The sequence below is a fragment of the Balaenoptera acutorostrata genome, chromosome 10 (assembly GCF_949987535.1).
Source record: "Balaenoptera acutorostrata chromosome 10, mBalAcu1.1, whole genome shotgun sequence".
NCBI classification, from domain to species: Eukaryota; Metazoa; Chordata; class Mammalia; order Artiodactyla; family Balaenopteridae; genus Balaenoptera; species Balaenoptera acutorostrata.
Genome location: NC_080073.1, coordinates 69371535 through 69388936, shown reverse-complemented (window position 1 = coordinate 69388936; position 17402 = coordinate 69371535). Strand labels below are relative to the sequence as shown.

General features: G+C 49.9%; 1 protein-coding gene across 2 annotated transcripts in view; it reads left to right on the top strand.

Annotated features, from left to right (window-relative positions):
* The window catches only part of CPNE5 (copine 5), an 86999-nt gene that overhangs the window by 9267 nt on the left and 60330 nt on the right, over positions 1-17402 (top strand). For both annotated transcript variants that reach the window (XM_057554986.1, XM_057554985.1), the window contains exons 2-3: positions 1101-1141; positions 2934-2980. In XM_057554986.1, coding sequence (XP_057410969.1) covers positions 1101-1141; positions 2934-2980 — 88 coding nt within the window. The remainder of the gene's footprint in view (positions 1-1100; positions 1142-2933; positions 2981-17402) is intronic.

Genomic DNA, 17402 nt, shown 5'->3' with positions numbered 1-17402 from the left:
GGTAGGGCCGCGCATCAGCAACCTTCAGAGCTGGCACTCTTCTCTCTATTGTACAGATGAGGAAACAGACTCAGAGAGGTTGAGTCACTTCCCAGCCAGAGACCAACTTTTCTTCGAGCCATGTTGTTTCCTGACAGCAGCGGGTCACTGTGGAGTGAGGGACACCAGATGTGCAGGACATGCCCTTGCCTGATCTCCCTATGATCTCCCATCTGTAAGATGGGATAATGCCTACCCAATACTGATCTTGCAGAACAGCGTGAGAGTTGGGAGCTAATATTTGCAGAACGCTTAGCGCAGTGCCTGGGGTTCAGTGAGTAGGAGCCATGATTGCACAGAGGCAGGGCAGGAGGGGCTCCACTCCTGTTGTGAGACCTCTCTGCCCCCAAACATTCTGTCCATCATTTTTTGTTTGTTTGTTTTTTTGGCCACGCTGTGCGGCTTGCGAAATCTTAGTTCCTCAACCAGGGATTGAACCTGGGACCCTGGGAATGAGAGCGTGGAGCCCTAACCACTGGACCACCAGGGAATTCCCAGTCACCTTGCTGCATGAGTTCAAGTCTAATTGTTAGGACCATGTGTTAGCTCTGGCCTTGACCACAGAAGGACCCTGTTCAAATGAGTCTGCATCCCCTGGGAGGTATCATTAATTAATCCACTGGCACAGGTGAGATGATTGAATAAACTGGCTGTAAGTAGAGCCCTGAGAGAATGGGACATTGATGGCTTGATTTCACTTTATTTTTTCAGAGACAGAGAAGTGGTAAAAGGAGAATTTCTAGAACAATTTCTACAACATTGGGCAGATTGGGTTTCGGCCCAAGAGCAAGGGGCTGTGGGATCCAGGGCATCAGGGTCCACAGGAGTGTGTGTTGGTGACGGGGGTGAGAGGTAGGAAGCACCACACACCCTAGGAGCTGAGCTGAGGAACCTCTGGGGCCCAGCCAGCTCCAATGAGCCCTAATAAACTGTGCTGAAGGAGCCTCCTGCTTCCCGTTTGCCTGAAGCCAGGCCCCAGGCAGCCTCCGGGTCTCAGTAACAGCCTGAATCCCCTGAGATCCTTGGGCTGTGCTAACTCCTGCTCTCTCCCCCTCTTTCAGGAACCTTTTGGACAAAGACATGTTCTCCAAGTCTGACCCATGTAAGTCCTGCACTGACAGTAATAACAGTAACAACAACAGCAACGGCATTATGCTTTATTTTTGTCTTTTCCATGATAGTTTATTCCAAGATATTGAATATACTTCCCTGTGCTATACAGTAGGACCTTGTTGTTTAACTATTCTATATATAGTATTAATCCCAAACTTCTAATTTATCCCTCCCCCCTACCTTTCCCCTTTGGTAACCATAAGTTTGTTTTCTATATCTGTGAGTCTATTTCTGCTTTGTAAATAAATTCATTTGTATCACTTTTTAGATTCCACACATAAATGATATCATATGATAGTTTTCTTTCTCTGTCTGACTTACTTCACTTAGTATGATAATCTCTAGGTCCATCCATGTTGCTACAAATGGCATTATTTCATTCTTTTTGTGGCTGAGTAATATTCTACCATATATATGTACCACATCTTCTTTATCCATTCATCTGTCCATGGACACTTAGGTTGCTTCCATGTCTTGGCTATTGTAACTAGTGCTGCAGTGAACATTGGGGTGCATATATCTTTTCAAATTAGAGTTTTCTCCAGATATATGCCCAGGAGTGGGATTGCTGGATCATATGGTAGCTCTATTTTTAGTTTTTTAAGGAACCTCCATACTGTTTTCCATATTGGCTGCACCAATTTACATTCCCACTAACAGTGTAGGAGGATTCCCTTTCCTCCACACCCTCTCCAGCATTTCTTCTTTGTAGACTTTTTGATGATGGCCATTCTGAGTGGTGTGAGGTGATACCTCATTGTAGTTTTTCATTTGCATTTCTCTAATAATTAGCGATGTTGAGCATCTTTTCATGTGTCTATTGGCCATCTGTATGTCTTCTCTGGAGAAATGTCTATTTAGGTCTTCTGCCCATTTTTTGATTGGGTTGTTTGCTTTTTCTGTTATTGAGCTGTATGAGCTGTTTGTATATTTGGAAATTAAGCCCTGTTGGTCACATCATCTGCAAATATTTTCTCCCAGTCTGTACGTAGGCTGTCTTTTTGTTTTGTCTATTGTTTCCTTTGCTACAACGACATTATGACTACTACAGTAGCCAACACAGGAGCCTGTACTGAGTGCTCACTATGTACTAGGCATCGTTCCCAGTACATCAAGGCTGTCTAATGTTTCACCGATACTGTCTGGAGAAAGAGAACTTGGAGGTCTGACCCTTCCCAGCCCCCGTACTTGTGAAGCCTCAACACAACCAAGTGGGTAGGGAGGGCTCAGAAGATCTCAGTCCCAGGGAAACCAGTGCATTTAAGAGCCCCAAATGTCTGTGGCCTAGGGGGATGAGCACTGATTTTGGAGCCCAGGGTTCTAGCCCTAAGCAATGCCGCTCAAGTATATGACCTCAGACAACTCATTGGCCTCCTCTGACCCTCAGTTTCCCCATCAGGGAAGTGGGGCTGATGATAATAATAGGCCCCATGAGGCCACCTTAGGCTCTGAAGGGACAAGCGGGTTTCAGATGCTCTCTCCTGCCACACCTCTGCCACTCAGTCCTCCATCATGCACACCTGTCTACCTGCCTCACACTTTACACTTGCTCTAGCCTAGATGTGAGTGACCCCGACCCTCCTCCCAAAGGGTGCCCCTCCCAGACACACCTACGTTCTGGACCCCTCCTCCAAGCCGACCCCACCCCCACCCAGACCCAACACTGCTACCCAGGCTGTAGTGTCCTGAGGCGCCTGACCCTCCAGGGCCCTCCGCATCTGGGGCCAACACCTTCCTCTTGGCCTGGGGTGTTAACCCTTTTTTCTCTCCTCTCCTCACAGTATGCGTCATGTATACTCAAGGGATGGAGAACAAGCAGTGGCGGGAGGTAGGTACAGCCCCTCTCCCACCGTGGAAACATCAGCCTGTTCCTGATTGTCTGTCTGTCTGTTCATCTAACTCTGCAGTCATCCCACCTGATGTGTTTCCAACTTCAGCATCTAAACCCCCGTGAAGGATAGTAAGGCATGCAGAGTCTTGTCCTTGCTGATGCAAGAAGAGACTGAAGGTGGAGAGAAAGTTCCTGTCCTCAGGGAGCCCCAGTCTGAGGGGGGAGACAGGGAGTCCAGGCCCACCAAGATCATGTCCTGAGACATGGGTACACCATCTAGCACCATGTCTCAACCAGAGCAGACTTACCATGGTTTTTGACTAATGTGAGTGAGTGTGGCTTTAGTTAAGTGATTCCCCTGCTCAGAAACCTTTGGTGACTCCCCTCTTCTTTGAATCAAGTCTCAGCTGCTTAGTCTGACTTCCAAGCTCTGCCATAACTCAGGATGGCCCGCTTTTCCAGCCTTGTCTCAATTCCATTGTCCCCACCCGAGGCCTTTTGCCCCTTGTGATAAGGTGTTTAAGGAGAGGGCAGACTTGAAGGGCTCGCTCTTAAGAATCACAGACACTTTTAGTGGGTGGCTGCTAGATACCTTCAGTCTATTCCCCACCCAGAAGCCAGAGGAATCCTATTAAAACCCAAGTCAAATTCTGTCCCTCCTCTGTTCAGAACTGTCCGGTAGCTCCCATCTTGCAAAACTAAAGTCTCTGTGGTGGCCCAACAGGCCCTACAGGGTTTGACTTCCTTTACCTGACTGAGCCATTCCCTACTGCTCATCCCCTCCATCACTCCACTCCAGCCACACCTGCCTCTTCCTGCCTCAGGACCTTTGTACTTGCTGTTCCTTCTTCCTGGAATGCTCTTTCCCCAGACGTTCACGTGGCCCCTCCACAGTTCCCTCAGATCTTGACTCAGACATCACCCTATCAAGGCCTTCCCTTGGCTACCCCATCTAACATTTCAGCCTCTCCACCCTTTCCTGCTTAATTTTGCCTCCTTATCACTTTTCACCATAAGCCATAAATGATACTCTGGTTTACTTATTTATCTTGTTTGTCATGTGTCAGCTCCATGAGGGCACGGATTTTCATCTGTTTCATTAACTCTTACATTTTGAGCACCTGGAATGATGCCCAGTACACAGTAGGTGTTAATAAATGGCTGTTGAAGGAATGACTGGATTAGGAAAAGGAGCCAGGTGACAGAGGCTGGCAAGGATGTGGCAGCTGTTGTCTTGTTCCTGCCTCTGCTTCCTTCTTCCCTTAGACCTTCTGTGCCAGCTGGTTTTCAGGTGCAGAGAATAAAAGGGGGAACTGGTCAAGGGGGAGGGTCCTTGCAGCCCCTGGCTCCTGTCTGAACAAAGAAGGAGCAGACCTCCTCACTCTTGGAGAAGAGGATCTGGCCAAGCAAGGATGAGGTCAAAGTCTGGGAGGTGAAGAACATTTTCTTCCAGGGTTGAGGAGGTGGGGGTGAATTTACTGGACTCAGAGCTGAAGGGGGTTTCCTGTGGCCTTCGTAGCTGTGCTCACTCCTTCTGGTGATCAGAAGAGGCCCAAGGATGGGACGAGAGGGAATTTGACCTTGGCAGCCCTACCCATGCCCTTCTCTACCCAGACCTGGGAGGGAGGCCCAGGGGCTCCGGATAGAGACTCAGCTTGGTGTCTCCACTGAGAGAGGGAAGTACCAATGGCTAATGGAACAGAGGCAGCTCCAAAGAGCAGAAGGACACAGGTCCAGACCCCAGGGCCTGTGGAAAGGGAAGGAAGAGGAGTGGTGCATGAGATGACCAAAGCCAAGAGCCCACAGGGGCGGTGGTCCCAGGTGACTTGATGAGAATGAGAACGGCCAGTATAGCTTCAGTAATTCAGACTTCAGAAACGACCCTCCCCTTCCTCGTTGGTGGACTGATCGGAGCGTCGCCTGCCCTGCTCCCTGATCTGCCCTCCCTCAGGCTTGGCAGAAGCAAGCGGCCAAAGGGAATGAATTTTATCCATAAAATGTACGGGAAATATTTCCACAGGGACTGGGCTAAAGTTGACTTTTTCTCCCTCTCCAGTACTCTAAGCCAATTAAAGCGTAAACCAGATTGCTGGGGAAATGTTTAGCTTAAAGGAACTAATTACTTTTGAGACCTTTTGTCCGAGCTTCATAGAGAACAGTAGTGTCCTAACGTCTCGGTGATTCATTCAGGAAAGTCTGGAAGGGCCTCTTCAGAAGGGTGCTACTCCATGAACCCTTAATTACATCCTGTAATGAGACTTTGCTAATTTGGGTCAGGGCCCATGTTGCATCTTTTTTTTTTTTTTGGCTGCGCCTTGCGGCATGCAGGATCTAAGTTCCCCAACCAGAGATCGAACCCATGCCCACTGCAGTGGAAGTGCAGGGTCTTAACCACTGGACCGCCAGGGAAGTCCCCATGTTGCATCTTGTTATCACACACACTGCAGGGTGGAACAGAGGAATGGTGACAGGCCTTGGAATCAGATACACCTGTGCTTTCACTTCTGGCTCCAGCCCTTTCTGGAACAAGTTGCTTTTTTAAAAAATTAATTTATTTTTTTCCCATTAATTAATTAATTAATTTATTTTTGGCTGTGTTGGGTCTTCACTGCTGCGCGCGGGCTTTCTCTAGTTGCGGTGAGCGGGGGCTGCTCTTTGTTGCGGTGCGTGGGCTTCTCATTGTGGTGGCTTCTCTTGTTGTGGAGCATGGGCTCTAGGTGCGTGGGCTTCAGTAGTTGTGGCACACGGGCTCAGTAGTTGTGGCACGTGGGCTTAGTTGCTCCACATCATGTGAGATCTTACTGGACCAGGGCTCGAACCCGTGTCCCCTGCATTGGCAGGTGGATTCTTAACCACTGCGCCACCAGGGGAATCCCTTTTTTTTTTTTTAATCACAGTGTTTATTTATTTTTCTTTATTTCTTAAATTTTTGGCTGCATAGGGTCTTAGTTGTGGCACGCGGGATCTTCGTTGAGACATGCAGGATCTTTTGTTGCGGTGTGTGGGTTCCTTGCTGTGGCGCGTGGGCTCCAGAGCAAGTGGGCTCTGTAGTTTGCGGCACGTGGGCTCTCTCATTGAGGTGCGCGAGCTCAATAGTTGTGGTGTGCAGGCTTAGTTGCCCTGGGGCATGTGGGATCTTCCTTCCCAGACTAGGGCTCGAACCCGCGTCCTCTGCATTGGAAGGCGGATTCTTTACCACTGGACCACTGGGGAAGTCCCCTGGAACAAGTTGCTTTTAACCTCTGTGTTTCCACATATGTAATACGGGGATAACACCTACCTTGTGGTGAGGGCAAAACAAGATGATGGATATAACATACATGCTGTGTAGTCATTGTCTGGTAAATATCATTGTACAGCATCATCCAGAGTGTTCGGGCCTTACTGGTCCCTCCCCCATTTCAGTCAATATTTACAACAGTAAGCATTCTTGAGATGGGGGGTGGGGGAAGAGGGAGATAGGCCAAAAGAAAAGTGTTTCACCGAAAGCGCAAGATGGAACTAGGGAGTCTGCAGCCTAGAAGGGGAGATTCCCATGCATGAATAATGCTAACAGAGGATGTGATGAGAGGTATTGATGAGAATAGAATGGGAGTTCAGAGGAGAGAAAATTACAGCCAGAATGTCATTTGGATTTTTCAGTGGAATTTGAACCTCAACACCAGCCATCTGGCTAAGGGATGCATGATGTGGAGCAGAGGAGAATGTGGGTTGGAAAGAACTTCAGGGCTCAGCTGGTTCACCCTCCTCATCCTATAGAGGAGCAGGATTGGCCTCAGGTGTTGGAATCAGGGTGCTTGACCCCAGTGCAGTGGCAGCGTCCACTTGGAGGAACTGAGTCGATCTGGGTTTCAGTGAAGCCGGGGGGCATACACAAGGGCCCAGCATCAAAGATGGTGGTGAGGGCTTCCCTGGTGGCGCAGTGGTTAAGAATCCACCTGCCAATGCAGGGGACATGGGTTCGAGCCCTGGTCCGGGAAGATTCCCACGTGCCGTGGAGCAACTAAGCCCGTGTGCCACAACTACTGAGCTTGCGCTCTAGAGCCCGCAAGCCACAACTACTGAGCCCACGTGCCATAACTACTGAAGCCCGTGTGCCTAGAACCTGTGCTCCGCAACAAGAGAAGCCGCCGCAATGCGAAGCCTGCGCACCGCAGCGAAGAGTAGCCCCCGCTCGCCACAACTAGAGAAAGCCCGCACACAGCAACGAAGACCCAACGCAGCCTAAAATAATAAATAAATAAATTTGTAAAAAAAAAAGATGGTGGTGAAAGCAAAGGCATGGAGGTGGCTGGAGTAAGCAGGCCAGTCCAGGTCCTGCAGAGCTGGGAGATATAATAAAGGGCTAATTATAAAGGAGTGGGCGGGGTTCAGGGAAACCAACGTGGGCTGGTGAATCACAGGGGCTGGGGACAGTGGGACTACTCCAGGCCTGAGGAGGTAAGGGGCGGGGGTGGTTCCTGGAACCCTAAGGGAGCTTGTCTACAGGAGCAGGGGCCCTCAGTGGAGGGACATGGTCAGCCTGGGCAACCTCACTCTCTCCCCACCCTCTGCTCTCCTGCCTTCACCTCCCATTGGTGGAACCCCACTGGAAGACTTAGAGCGGAGGGCGGCTGTTGATCCAGTCCACACAGGTCGGCCTCCCGGGCACAGAGCAGGGTGGGGAAGGGCTGGAAGTAGATCCAGAGGGCAAATGGAGACCATCCAAAACAGAGGGTGAGCAGATGAGTGAGGCTGGCGTTCAGGGTGTGAGTCTGGTAAGATACAGGGAGGCAGCTGAAGGGAGCTCATGACTCTCAGACTGAGGACTGCTGGGGTCATAGGGTCAGAATGTCAGAGAGGAGACTGACCCCATTTACAAGGGACCATCAGCACCATGCCCAGCCTTCAGGGGTGACGGTGGCAGAGCTCTGTTGCATGGGCTACCCCTGGGACACAGGCTTCAAGCTATTTCTGTAGAAGGAAAGATACCCTCAAACATATCAAGGCCCTACTTCTTTGCCTGATTCTTTGTGTGACCTGCAGAGCAAAGTATCAGGAAGGGAGAGTTTAAAGAATAATCCAGATCCATCTCTATGGAACTGTCCCTGGGATGGAAGCCTGTTTTTCCCAGTAAACACGAACCCATTCCCATGGCTCCACCTGCTAGTTCATTGCAAAAAGTCTCTCTGTTAGTGGAATCTTGGCCAAGAGATACTCATTCCATGGCCGGAGGGAGTCAAGTGCAAGCACAGCAGTTTCTCCAGGTAGGGTCTCCCATGTTTGCATAAGGCCACAGAAGGATAAAAGCTGCTCTCACAGCCCCTGGCTGCCAGGTTTCAGCTGATTTTAACTGTTTGGGTCATTTTAATGCCTTCAGAGAAAGCTTCGTCTTCCCATCACCTAAATCTGTCACTGCACTTTGTGAAAATTGACTCAAGATGTAATTTTAGCCCAGGAAATCGACCACTATTTGCATCAAGGCTTACTAAGCCCTTCTGCATGTCCCAGGAAAGCCAGGATGGCCAGGTAGGAGGAGTCCCAGAAACTCTCTCACTAGGAAGAGGGAGCTGTGCTTGGTTCCCCATTTGAAAAGTGTAGGGGTGCAGCCAAAAAAAAAAAATAATAATAATAATGAATTTCACATTGGGAATTCCCTGGCAGTCCAGTGGTTAGGACTCCATGATTTCACTGCCGAGGGTGAGGGTTCAATCCGCGGTCGGGGAAATAAGATCCCGCAAGCCCCACAGCCAAAAAAAAGAAAAAAGAAAAAAAAAAAAGAAAAGTGTAGGGGTGATCCCTGCCCCTCCCTTGCCAGGTGGCTGTCCAGGCTGAGGGCCCTTCAGAAAGGAGGAGATGGGTATCATGGAATCTTAGGGTGTCCCACTGATCAACCCACACCACCTGCAGAGCATGTGGCCCCAGCCGCCACGCCCGCATGTCCCTGCCTGAGCGCTCAGTCTATTTTTGAGCAACCTCAGCCCGCTGAACATCTTCACACCAGCTGGGAATGACAGTTCATCTCTGAATATTCGGGATGATCTTCCTCGGAGCATCTTGACATGAGCCTCCACATAACTTTGACTCAACTTACTGTGTGCTGGGAGATGAATGCTGGGGACACAAAGGGTGGCCAGACACTGTCTACAGCCAGAGCTCACTTTCAATTCAGGGAGGTAACAAAGACAACAATAACTGCAATAGTAATGCTAATAGCAAACACATATCTAACAGTGATGTACCAGGCACTGTTCTAAAAAGCACTTACTGTAGTAACTCATTTAATCCTCACAACAACCCTGTGAAGGAGGTGGCAGCAGCATTATTATTGTTATTGTTATTATTATTATTGACCCCATTTAACAAAACAGGAAACTGAAGCACAGAGTGGTTAATGTGAAAGTAGTTTCTGGAACATGACGTCAGAACTATAATAGAGTTATATATAAAGGGCAAAATTCCACTCGTTCCTAATTCCACACTCCTTAGATGTGCAAGTAAGTTGATTTTCTCTTCCACATATTCTTATTTTTTTTTAAAATTTATTTATTTAATTTATTTATTTTTGGCTGTGTTGGGTCTTCGTTGCTGTGCGTGGGCTTTCTCTAATTGCAGCAAGCGGGGGCTACTCTTCGTTGCAGTGCACGGGCTTCTCATTGCAGCAGCTTCTCTTGTTGTGGAGCACAGGCTCTAGGTGCGTGGGCTTCAGTAGTTGTGGCATGCGGGCTCAGTAATTGTGGCTCGAGGGCTCTAGAGCGCAGCCTCAGTAGTTGTGGCACACGGGCTTAGTTGCTCTGCGACATGTGGGATCTTCCCAGACCAGGGCCAGACCAGGGCTCGAACCCGTGTCCCCTGCATTGGCAGGCAGATTCTTAACCACTGTGCCACCAGGGAAGTCCCCCACATATTCTTTCAATGTTTGAGGGCAGCTCACATGGCCCTGTTAGTACACTTTGGGGCAGACCTAGAATGTGACCATTTCTATCAAGAGTTCCTCTTTATATAACTGTCTCTTGTCCCTTTGCCAATCTGGGCACACTCCCTGGAACACACTTCCATTTGTCAATGTTCTTCCCAAAGTGTGTGACCTGCACCATTCCCTTCTCCAGCTCAGAGCAGCATGGGCTGGCTCCCTCCTCACAGGGGCTTGGACTAGACAATCATGCATTCTGTGTGTTTGTTTCCAAGGGTTATATATCTATCGACATTACCTAGAATTCCACTGGCCTTTTTGGCAGGTGTCTTCGACTTACTTCATATTGAGTTTTGGGGCTCCTGTATCCTCCTCAAACAAGCTGCTATCCAAACAGAATTCCTCCAGCTCAGATTTGGCAATTGAGTTTTTGAATCTAGATGTGAAATTTTACATTTATCTCTGTTGCATGTCATTTGGCAGATTCAGTCTGTTGTTATGGTCTGTGAAGATCATGTTGAATTATGACTGTGCATTCAGCATCTTGGTTCTGCCTCCTTGTCCTGGGTCAGCTGCAGTCATTGTCCGCGCGAGTGATAGGGGTTGAATGGGGTGGAGTGCTGTGGTCCTCCACTAGAGACCTTTTCCCAGACTGACCTCAGTTATCTAGTTGACCTTTGGGGAGTGCTGTTCAGCCACCTAGGATCTACATAACTTTGTTATAACCCATCTCGTATTTCTGCATCTGGTCCCTAAGGACATCATGAATAACAGTCAAATACCTTGTCAGTTGACGCCCTGAACTTGATGCTCATCCCAGCTCTGAGATTTACCACGTGACCTGGGTGAGGTATTTATCTTCTCCAAGTCTCATCTTACTCATCTGTAAAATGGGGTTAGGAGAGCTTCTTGGAAGGACTAACTAAGATAATGCTTGTGAAATGCCTGGAAATATCAACTGCAGTGTGCCATTGCCCAGCTCAGGCACCCTCCTCAGCCTGGGGCTGTAGGACCTGATTCACTCCAAGGAGTGAGGGCTTCCAGGGGGAGAGGGGCTTGAAGGGAAGCATCCCAACCCTGTGTGTGAGGAGTCCCTCATCAGGAGGGGCTCTTTCAGGAAAGGCCGGACACAGGGATGTCATCCCTGTGTCGTGCCCAGAGCATTGTAGCATGGCGTACCAGCCACCAGGATGGTGGCCGTGGATGGTGCAGGAGCCCCGCTTCCAGCCTCTGTGGCGCCTTTGTCCCCTGCTGGTGTTTATCCTGGGTATCTCCTCTCAGTCTGCCCGCGAAACCCTGCCTCTCTGGTGGTGGCCTGTCTGCCTCCTGCCCCCTATAAGACCCCGACCATCCTCCCTGGCTCTGGCCCCAAAGGTCACCCCCAGGCTCATTCCCAAAGTCTCCTTTTTAGCTCCTCCTGAACAGAACAGGGCTTTTTCCTGTGGCTCTCCAAATCACAGCTCAGGAATTCACCCATTTCCCAAGGCTCTAAGACAAAACATCAACTTCTTAGCCTGGTGTTAGAGCCTCTCCCACTTGGACTACCCTAAACATGGCCATAAGACAGGAACTACCATGGATTCAGCACTTGCTGTGTGCTCTGCTGGCACATCCTTAATGCTGCAGCCAACTGTGAGGAGATGTGATTGGCCCAGATCCGAGGTAGGAACTGAGACAGGGAAAGCTGAAGCGGCTTGTGCAAGGTCATGCAGTTCATCAGTGTGGGGCTGGGACTCAATCTGTTATGAAGCCACCTAACCCTGGTTGGCCGTCCACAGCTGCCAGGCCTTTGGGACAGAGACCTGCAGCCTCCCACGGTCAGGAGTGGGTGCAGGCACATCTCTGCTTCTGCTCAACCTCAACGCCAGGGCCTACACAACCGTGAAAGCAGGTCTCAGGCTCATTTCTGCCGCACGCACCTGTGAGTTAGATTGAACCGTATGAATCTGCAAATTGAAAATGTTGGCAATTTCATATGGTCTAACAGTTAAGGTTAGACTCTAACCTAATATTAGTAAGTGGCCCCTAGTCACACACCTGTCCTTACAGGCTCAGAGAGGTCCCTGGGCCTGCCTCTTGCCTGAAAGTCTTCTGGAAGCCGGCCGAGGGATGACGTTCCAGGGTTGGTGAGGATCAGGCCACAGCAGCCTCCACCTGTGGGAGAACCCAGGGGTATCAGAAGCCCAGGCCCACTCCCAAGGCGTGAGGTCACTGGTCTCTGCAGATTCTCACTCCCTGCTTGTGCAAGTGCTTAAGTGCTTGTACAGCACTCCTAACCATCCAGATGTCTCTCTACACCTTCCTGTTGGTTGTGAAAAGTCATTGCTAACATCCCTCTGTTAATAGGGCTCTCCAGTACCCAGGAGATAAGGTATTAAAGGTGAGGCCTCCTAATTAGGGTCTTTCAAATGTAACTCCCACTCATAAGATGGATGAAACTCATTAAAAAATAATTTAAAATAATGTGTTACAGACAGTAGAACAAAATCCAAGCTATTTGACTCCAGGCTTTTCCCTCCCTACCTCAGGGCCTGTTACCCACTATCTTAGGGAAGAAGCTCTTCTTAGCTCTGTCCCTCTCCCTGCATCCAAACACTCATAGCCCCCAGTCTGGCGTACTGCCCACCCTCACTCTATTCCTCCAGAGGAAATTCTCCACCATGCCCTTTCCTTTATCCAGCTCTGATCCACCTTAAGCTCTCTCTGAGCTCCCCAGACACCTCTGTCCCAGCAGCCAAGATTGCTCCCTGATAACTCTGATTATTTAAGTTACTCAAAGAATCAACCAAGATGTATGGAAAATCTGTGTAACAACAGGCATCCTTTACTGAGTGCCTGCCATGTGTCCAGCATCTCATACTCTTCATCCCTAATCCTTATAACTACTTTGCAGGCAGGTACAGATTATGCCCAGACCATGGAGGAGGGGTGGGGTCCTGGGCAGTTTTAAGAGTCAGATAAACCTGGGTTTGTTTCAGGACCCTGGTACTTAGAGCTGTGTGGCCTAGACACTTATCCCCTCTGAGCCTCAGATTCCTCACATGTAATATGGACAACTAACAATACTTACCTTCTGGATTGTCTAAGGATTTGAGATAACATAGGATAAGTTGGAGGAGCCAAGTAGGCACTTGGTAAAAGATAGCTCTTGTTAATAGATCACTGATGGTGCCGGGCAATGTACCAGGCAGTTTATATACTTTATCCCAGGTAGCCCATTCTATAAATAGCAGTGTGGAGGCCAAGAGAAGGGAAGTAACTTAGGTAAGACACTGTGGTATCCTCCAGGGTGCAAAGCTGTAGCAGGGAGGTCCCTGCCCTCAGAGACCTTACAGGGAGCTGGGGAGAACAGACACATATATAGAAGGATTTATTTATTTATTTTTTAAAATTTGTTTTATTTATTTTTATTTTTTGGCTGTGTTGGGTCTTCGTTGCTGCACGCAGGCTTTCTCTAGTTGCGGCGAGTGGTGGCTTCTCTTGTTGTGGACCATGGGCTCTAGGCATGCGGGCTTCAGTAGTTGCAGCACGTGGGCTCGGTAGTTGTGGCTCATGGGCTCTAGAGCGCAGGCTCAGTAGTTGTGGCGCATGGGATTAGTTGCTCCGCGGCATGTGGGATCTTCCTGGACCAGGGCTCGAACCCGTGTTCCCTGCATTGGCAGGCGGATTCTTAACCACTGCGCCACAAGGGAAGCCCTATAGAAGGATTTAAAAGCCTCATTTATTCATCTTGTTGAGAGTGTTGGAACAGATCCTCTCTGAGACCCCAAGTTCCAGACCACAACTAGTCCAAGAGCCTCCCAAGTAGTTTAGACATGAATTCTCAGCACTTCACAGCAGGGAGAGATCAAGAGGGCTAAGGAGACTTCCAGGGGGAGACAGCACCATACTTGGGACTTGAAGGATGGTGGGAGGAGGAAAGGGCATTCCAGGAATGGGACCCGACATGAGCAAAACCTGGGGGTGGGAATGGCCTGCGTGTCCATGAGCTAGCTGGCTGTGACTCAGTCCAACTGCAGCCCAGGGTGTGCTGGAGGGAGGTTAGAGATCAGCTCCAGAGGGGAGGGTGGCGCCCCCCCCCTGGGAACCCTGTTGGGAGTATGTGGTCTTAGATTTTATCACAGTTTGCAGAATCAGGAGTCAAGGAACAGGCATTTATTGAGCACTTACTATATGCCATACACTGATCCAGGCATACAGTGGAGAACAAGACAGGCAGAGTCCCTGCTCCGGAGAGGCTTAGTGTAGTCAGCAAAGAAATTGGATAATTTCAGGTACTGTTTGATCAGTGCCGTGAAAAAGATAAGACAGTGTGATGAAATAGAGACTGACCTGGGAGAAGGGAGCTGCTTTAGTTAAAGGGGCGTCAGGGGAGGCCCTGCTGAGGGGCTGGTGATGCGAGTTGAGCCCCAAGTGGTGCCATGCATTAGTCTGGGGGTGGGGAGGTTCCAGGCAGAGGGAACAGCAAGCGCAGAAGCCCCAAGGTGGGAACAAGCTCTTTTTGTCAAAGGACCAAAAGAAAGACTGGTACAGTTTGAGTGGTGTGAATAATAAAGACAGTGGGCCGTATGGTCACAGAGTTTGCACGGGCAGATCCTGCAGGGCTTTGTAGGCCATGTAGGAGTTCAGACACTGCTCTAAGTGTGATGAGAAGCTATTTGAGGGTTTTGAGCAGGGGAGTGATGTAGCCTTGTTTATGTTTCAGAAAGATAACTCTGTCCCCTGTGTGCAGAGCAGATTGCAGGGGAAGGGGCAGACGCAGGAAGACAATTTGCAGTGTTTGTGGAGCTCCTGGGATGAGATGGGGTGGGCAAGGGCAGTGGGGATCCGCTTGGTCCAATGGCCAAGAGTTTAAATGTGAAATGAAATGACCTTCCGCCCACTAGGCTGTGAGCCCAATTGGGATCCCTGATGACCAGCACAGGACCTGGCCCCCGTCATAAAATGTAGACCTTTATCAAAAGATTTAAAGTAATGACTGGACTGTTACTGTTGCTAAAGCCCAAAGCAGGAGGCAAGCCTCGCTAGCAGGTGGATTCCCAGGCCAACATGGGGTTGGCTTTCCAGACTCTCCCCTTTTTGCAGAGAGGAGTCTGCCTCTGCAAAGAAAGGGCCCTCTTGAGCCTTGGGTCCCTTGGGCAGCCTTTAGTGGTTTTTGCTCTTGTCACACAGCTGAATTTCCAGGGCCTTGACTCCCTGTCATCAGGAGCAGGCAGTCTAGGACCAAGGTCTTACTTCAGGGACCAGGTGAGTCCACAGGTACCTGTTCCCAGTTTAAAGGTTAGGGCTTTAGAACCTGCTTACAATGTCCCTTCAAATCCTGACTTTTCCACTTCCCTTAACCTCTCTCAGTCCTAGTTTTTTTCATCAGCAAAATGGGACCCTGGGACCCTGATGCCTGCTCATTGGGCTGTGATGGGACGTAATGACAGAATCACCTCAGTGCCTTGTTGTGCTCAATACTTTAAATATTATTATTATGCAATGCAGTCAGACAAAGCTATGAGGCGGCTCTGTCCCGGTCCTGCTGATCCTCAATAGGAGGATGACTGACATTCCTACTACCCATGCAGTCTCCACATCAGCAGCACCGTGTGATCTGCCTTGGCCCTCACCACACCCCAGATGAGGAAGCAGTTGGATGGAGGGGTCCTCGCTTCGCCCAGCGACTGCTAGCAAGTGGCAGAGCTGGGGTGTGATGTGGTCTTCTGAGTCTGAGTCTGGGCTCCTCTCATCTGCCCAGGCCACTGACTTTCAAAATGGGCTTTTCTAGCTCCAGGGTTTGATGTGGTGCCTCAGGGGCCAACTGTGAATTTGTGTGTGGCTCCTGCCACCCCTTCCCCCATTCAGCCAGAGGTGTTTGTTAGTTCTGTGTGATACATTGGACAGGAGCCTAAGATTCCCTTTAAAGAAAGGAGTCTGCCTTTCTAGTAAACCCCGAGGATCTAGGCCAGGTCCCTTGGTAGCTGATACATCTATTTACTCTTTGGCGTTAGTGTCCAGGCACACTTCATAGCTGCAGCTGAACTGTTGAGAGCGTGGGCTCTGAAGTCAAGGTAACTGGGTCCAAATCCAGGCCACCACCTTCCCAGCTGGGGCGCTTAGGCAGATGCTTAGGCTCACAAGCCTGCTGTGAGGATTAAAGGAGTTAATTCATGTAAAGGGCCTGGCACATAGAGAATGCTCGATAATGGCTCTTCCTATAAGAAGCCCTTAAGTGAGAAACCACTGATGCTATCATTTCACTGATGGTGTATAAGGAAGAAACCACTGATGCTATCATTTCAGATGTCTTGATGCCATTTGATAGGAACCATAGACATTTTGGGGTGTGCTGGGGGACAGGTGCTATTGTGGCAGGCTTTCTCAGGCTCCCCCATTCCCCCAGAAGTGCTGCAGCCAGACCCAAGGCTCAGCTGCTCAGGCAGGACCAGAAGGACAAGCCAGTGGAGAGTGTTTTGCCAGCAGGTCGGCAGCCGGGCTTATTGGTAAAAGGGCCACTCGCCCAGGAGCTGGGACAATTTAACAGATTATCTGGAACAATGGCTAATTAGGAACTAAGCTTTTTGGCAGGAAGTCTTTTATTATAAAGCTTGATAAAATTTCACAGGCCACTGCTGGTGTCTGGGGCCAGAACTGGAACCTTCTCTGTCCAGGCCTGAGCACTGCGAAGGCCGTTGGAGCCTCAGGTCCCCCATCTCCACCTCTGCCCTTCCTCACCTAGAGGCCTTGACAAAACAGGAAATGGTCTGGGAGGCCACCAGGCCACAGAAGTCATGGTTTGCTCTGTGTGCCTTTAGGTAAGCCCCATGCTTTCTCTGGGCCTCGTTTTCCTTACTCTCCAAGGAAGAGATGACCACAGAATCCTGGACCCCTCCCGTGAGAGAACCTGAGAGAAATTTCCAGACCCAAGATGGTGGTGGACCTAGCATGGGACTTCTGTGCCCCTCCCCACAACCCATGCCCTCCTGCCTGATGCCCAGACCTCTGGCCATTCTCCCCAGCCCTGGACACCCACCCAGTCCCCTATTCCCAGAGCCAAGCAGATTCCCTTGTCCTATTTGTATTTGAGTCAGATAGATTTCTGGCCTCTAATTTTAATCCCGGTGAACATGATTCATGAGGGTTCAGGGGCTGGGCTCTGCAGCGAGACGTTAGAATCTGCCATTAAGGAGCCATCAGTAATATATGAAAATTACAGGGGAGCTCCCGCTGGGGAAGGGTGGGCAGCTTGGAGGTAGAGAGCTGTCCGTCAGCTCTGGCCTCCTTCTGTCCTGGCCAGCAGAGTCACTGGGGGCTTCGCAGCTGGGGGGGAGGTCTCTGAAGCTTCATCCAGCTGTAATTTGTAAAAAGGCAAGAGCTGCTTAAATCAGGGGCTGTTAAGATCGTTCAGGCTTGCAGAGCCACCCACTCACTACTGAGGCAAGGGATCGCGGTGAACACCGCGATCCTGTCACTCCTGGGAGCCCTGGCCCTCCCTCCCGGCCTCCTGGAGCTCTGTTTCTTCATCTGTAAAATGGGGATGAT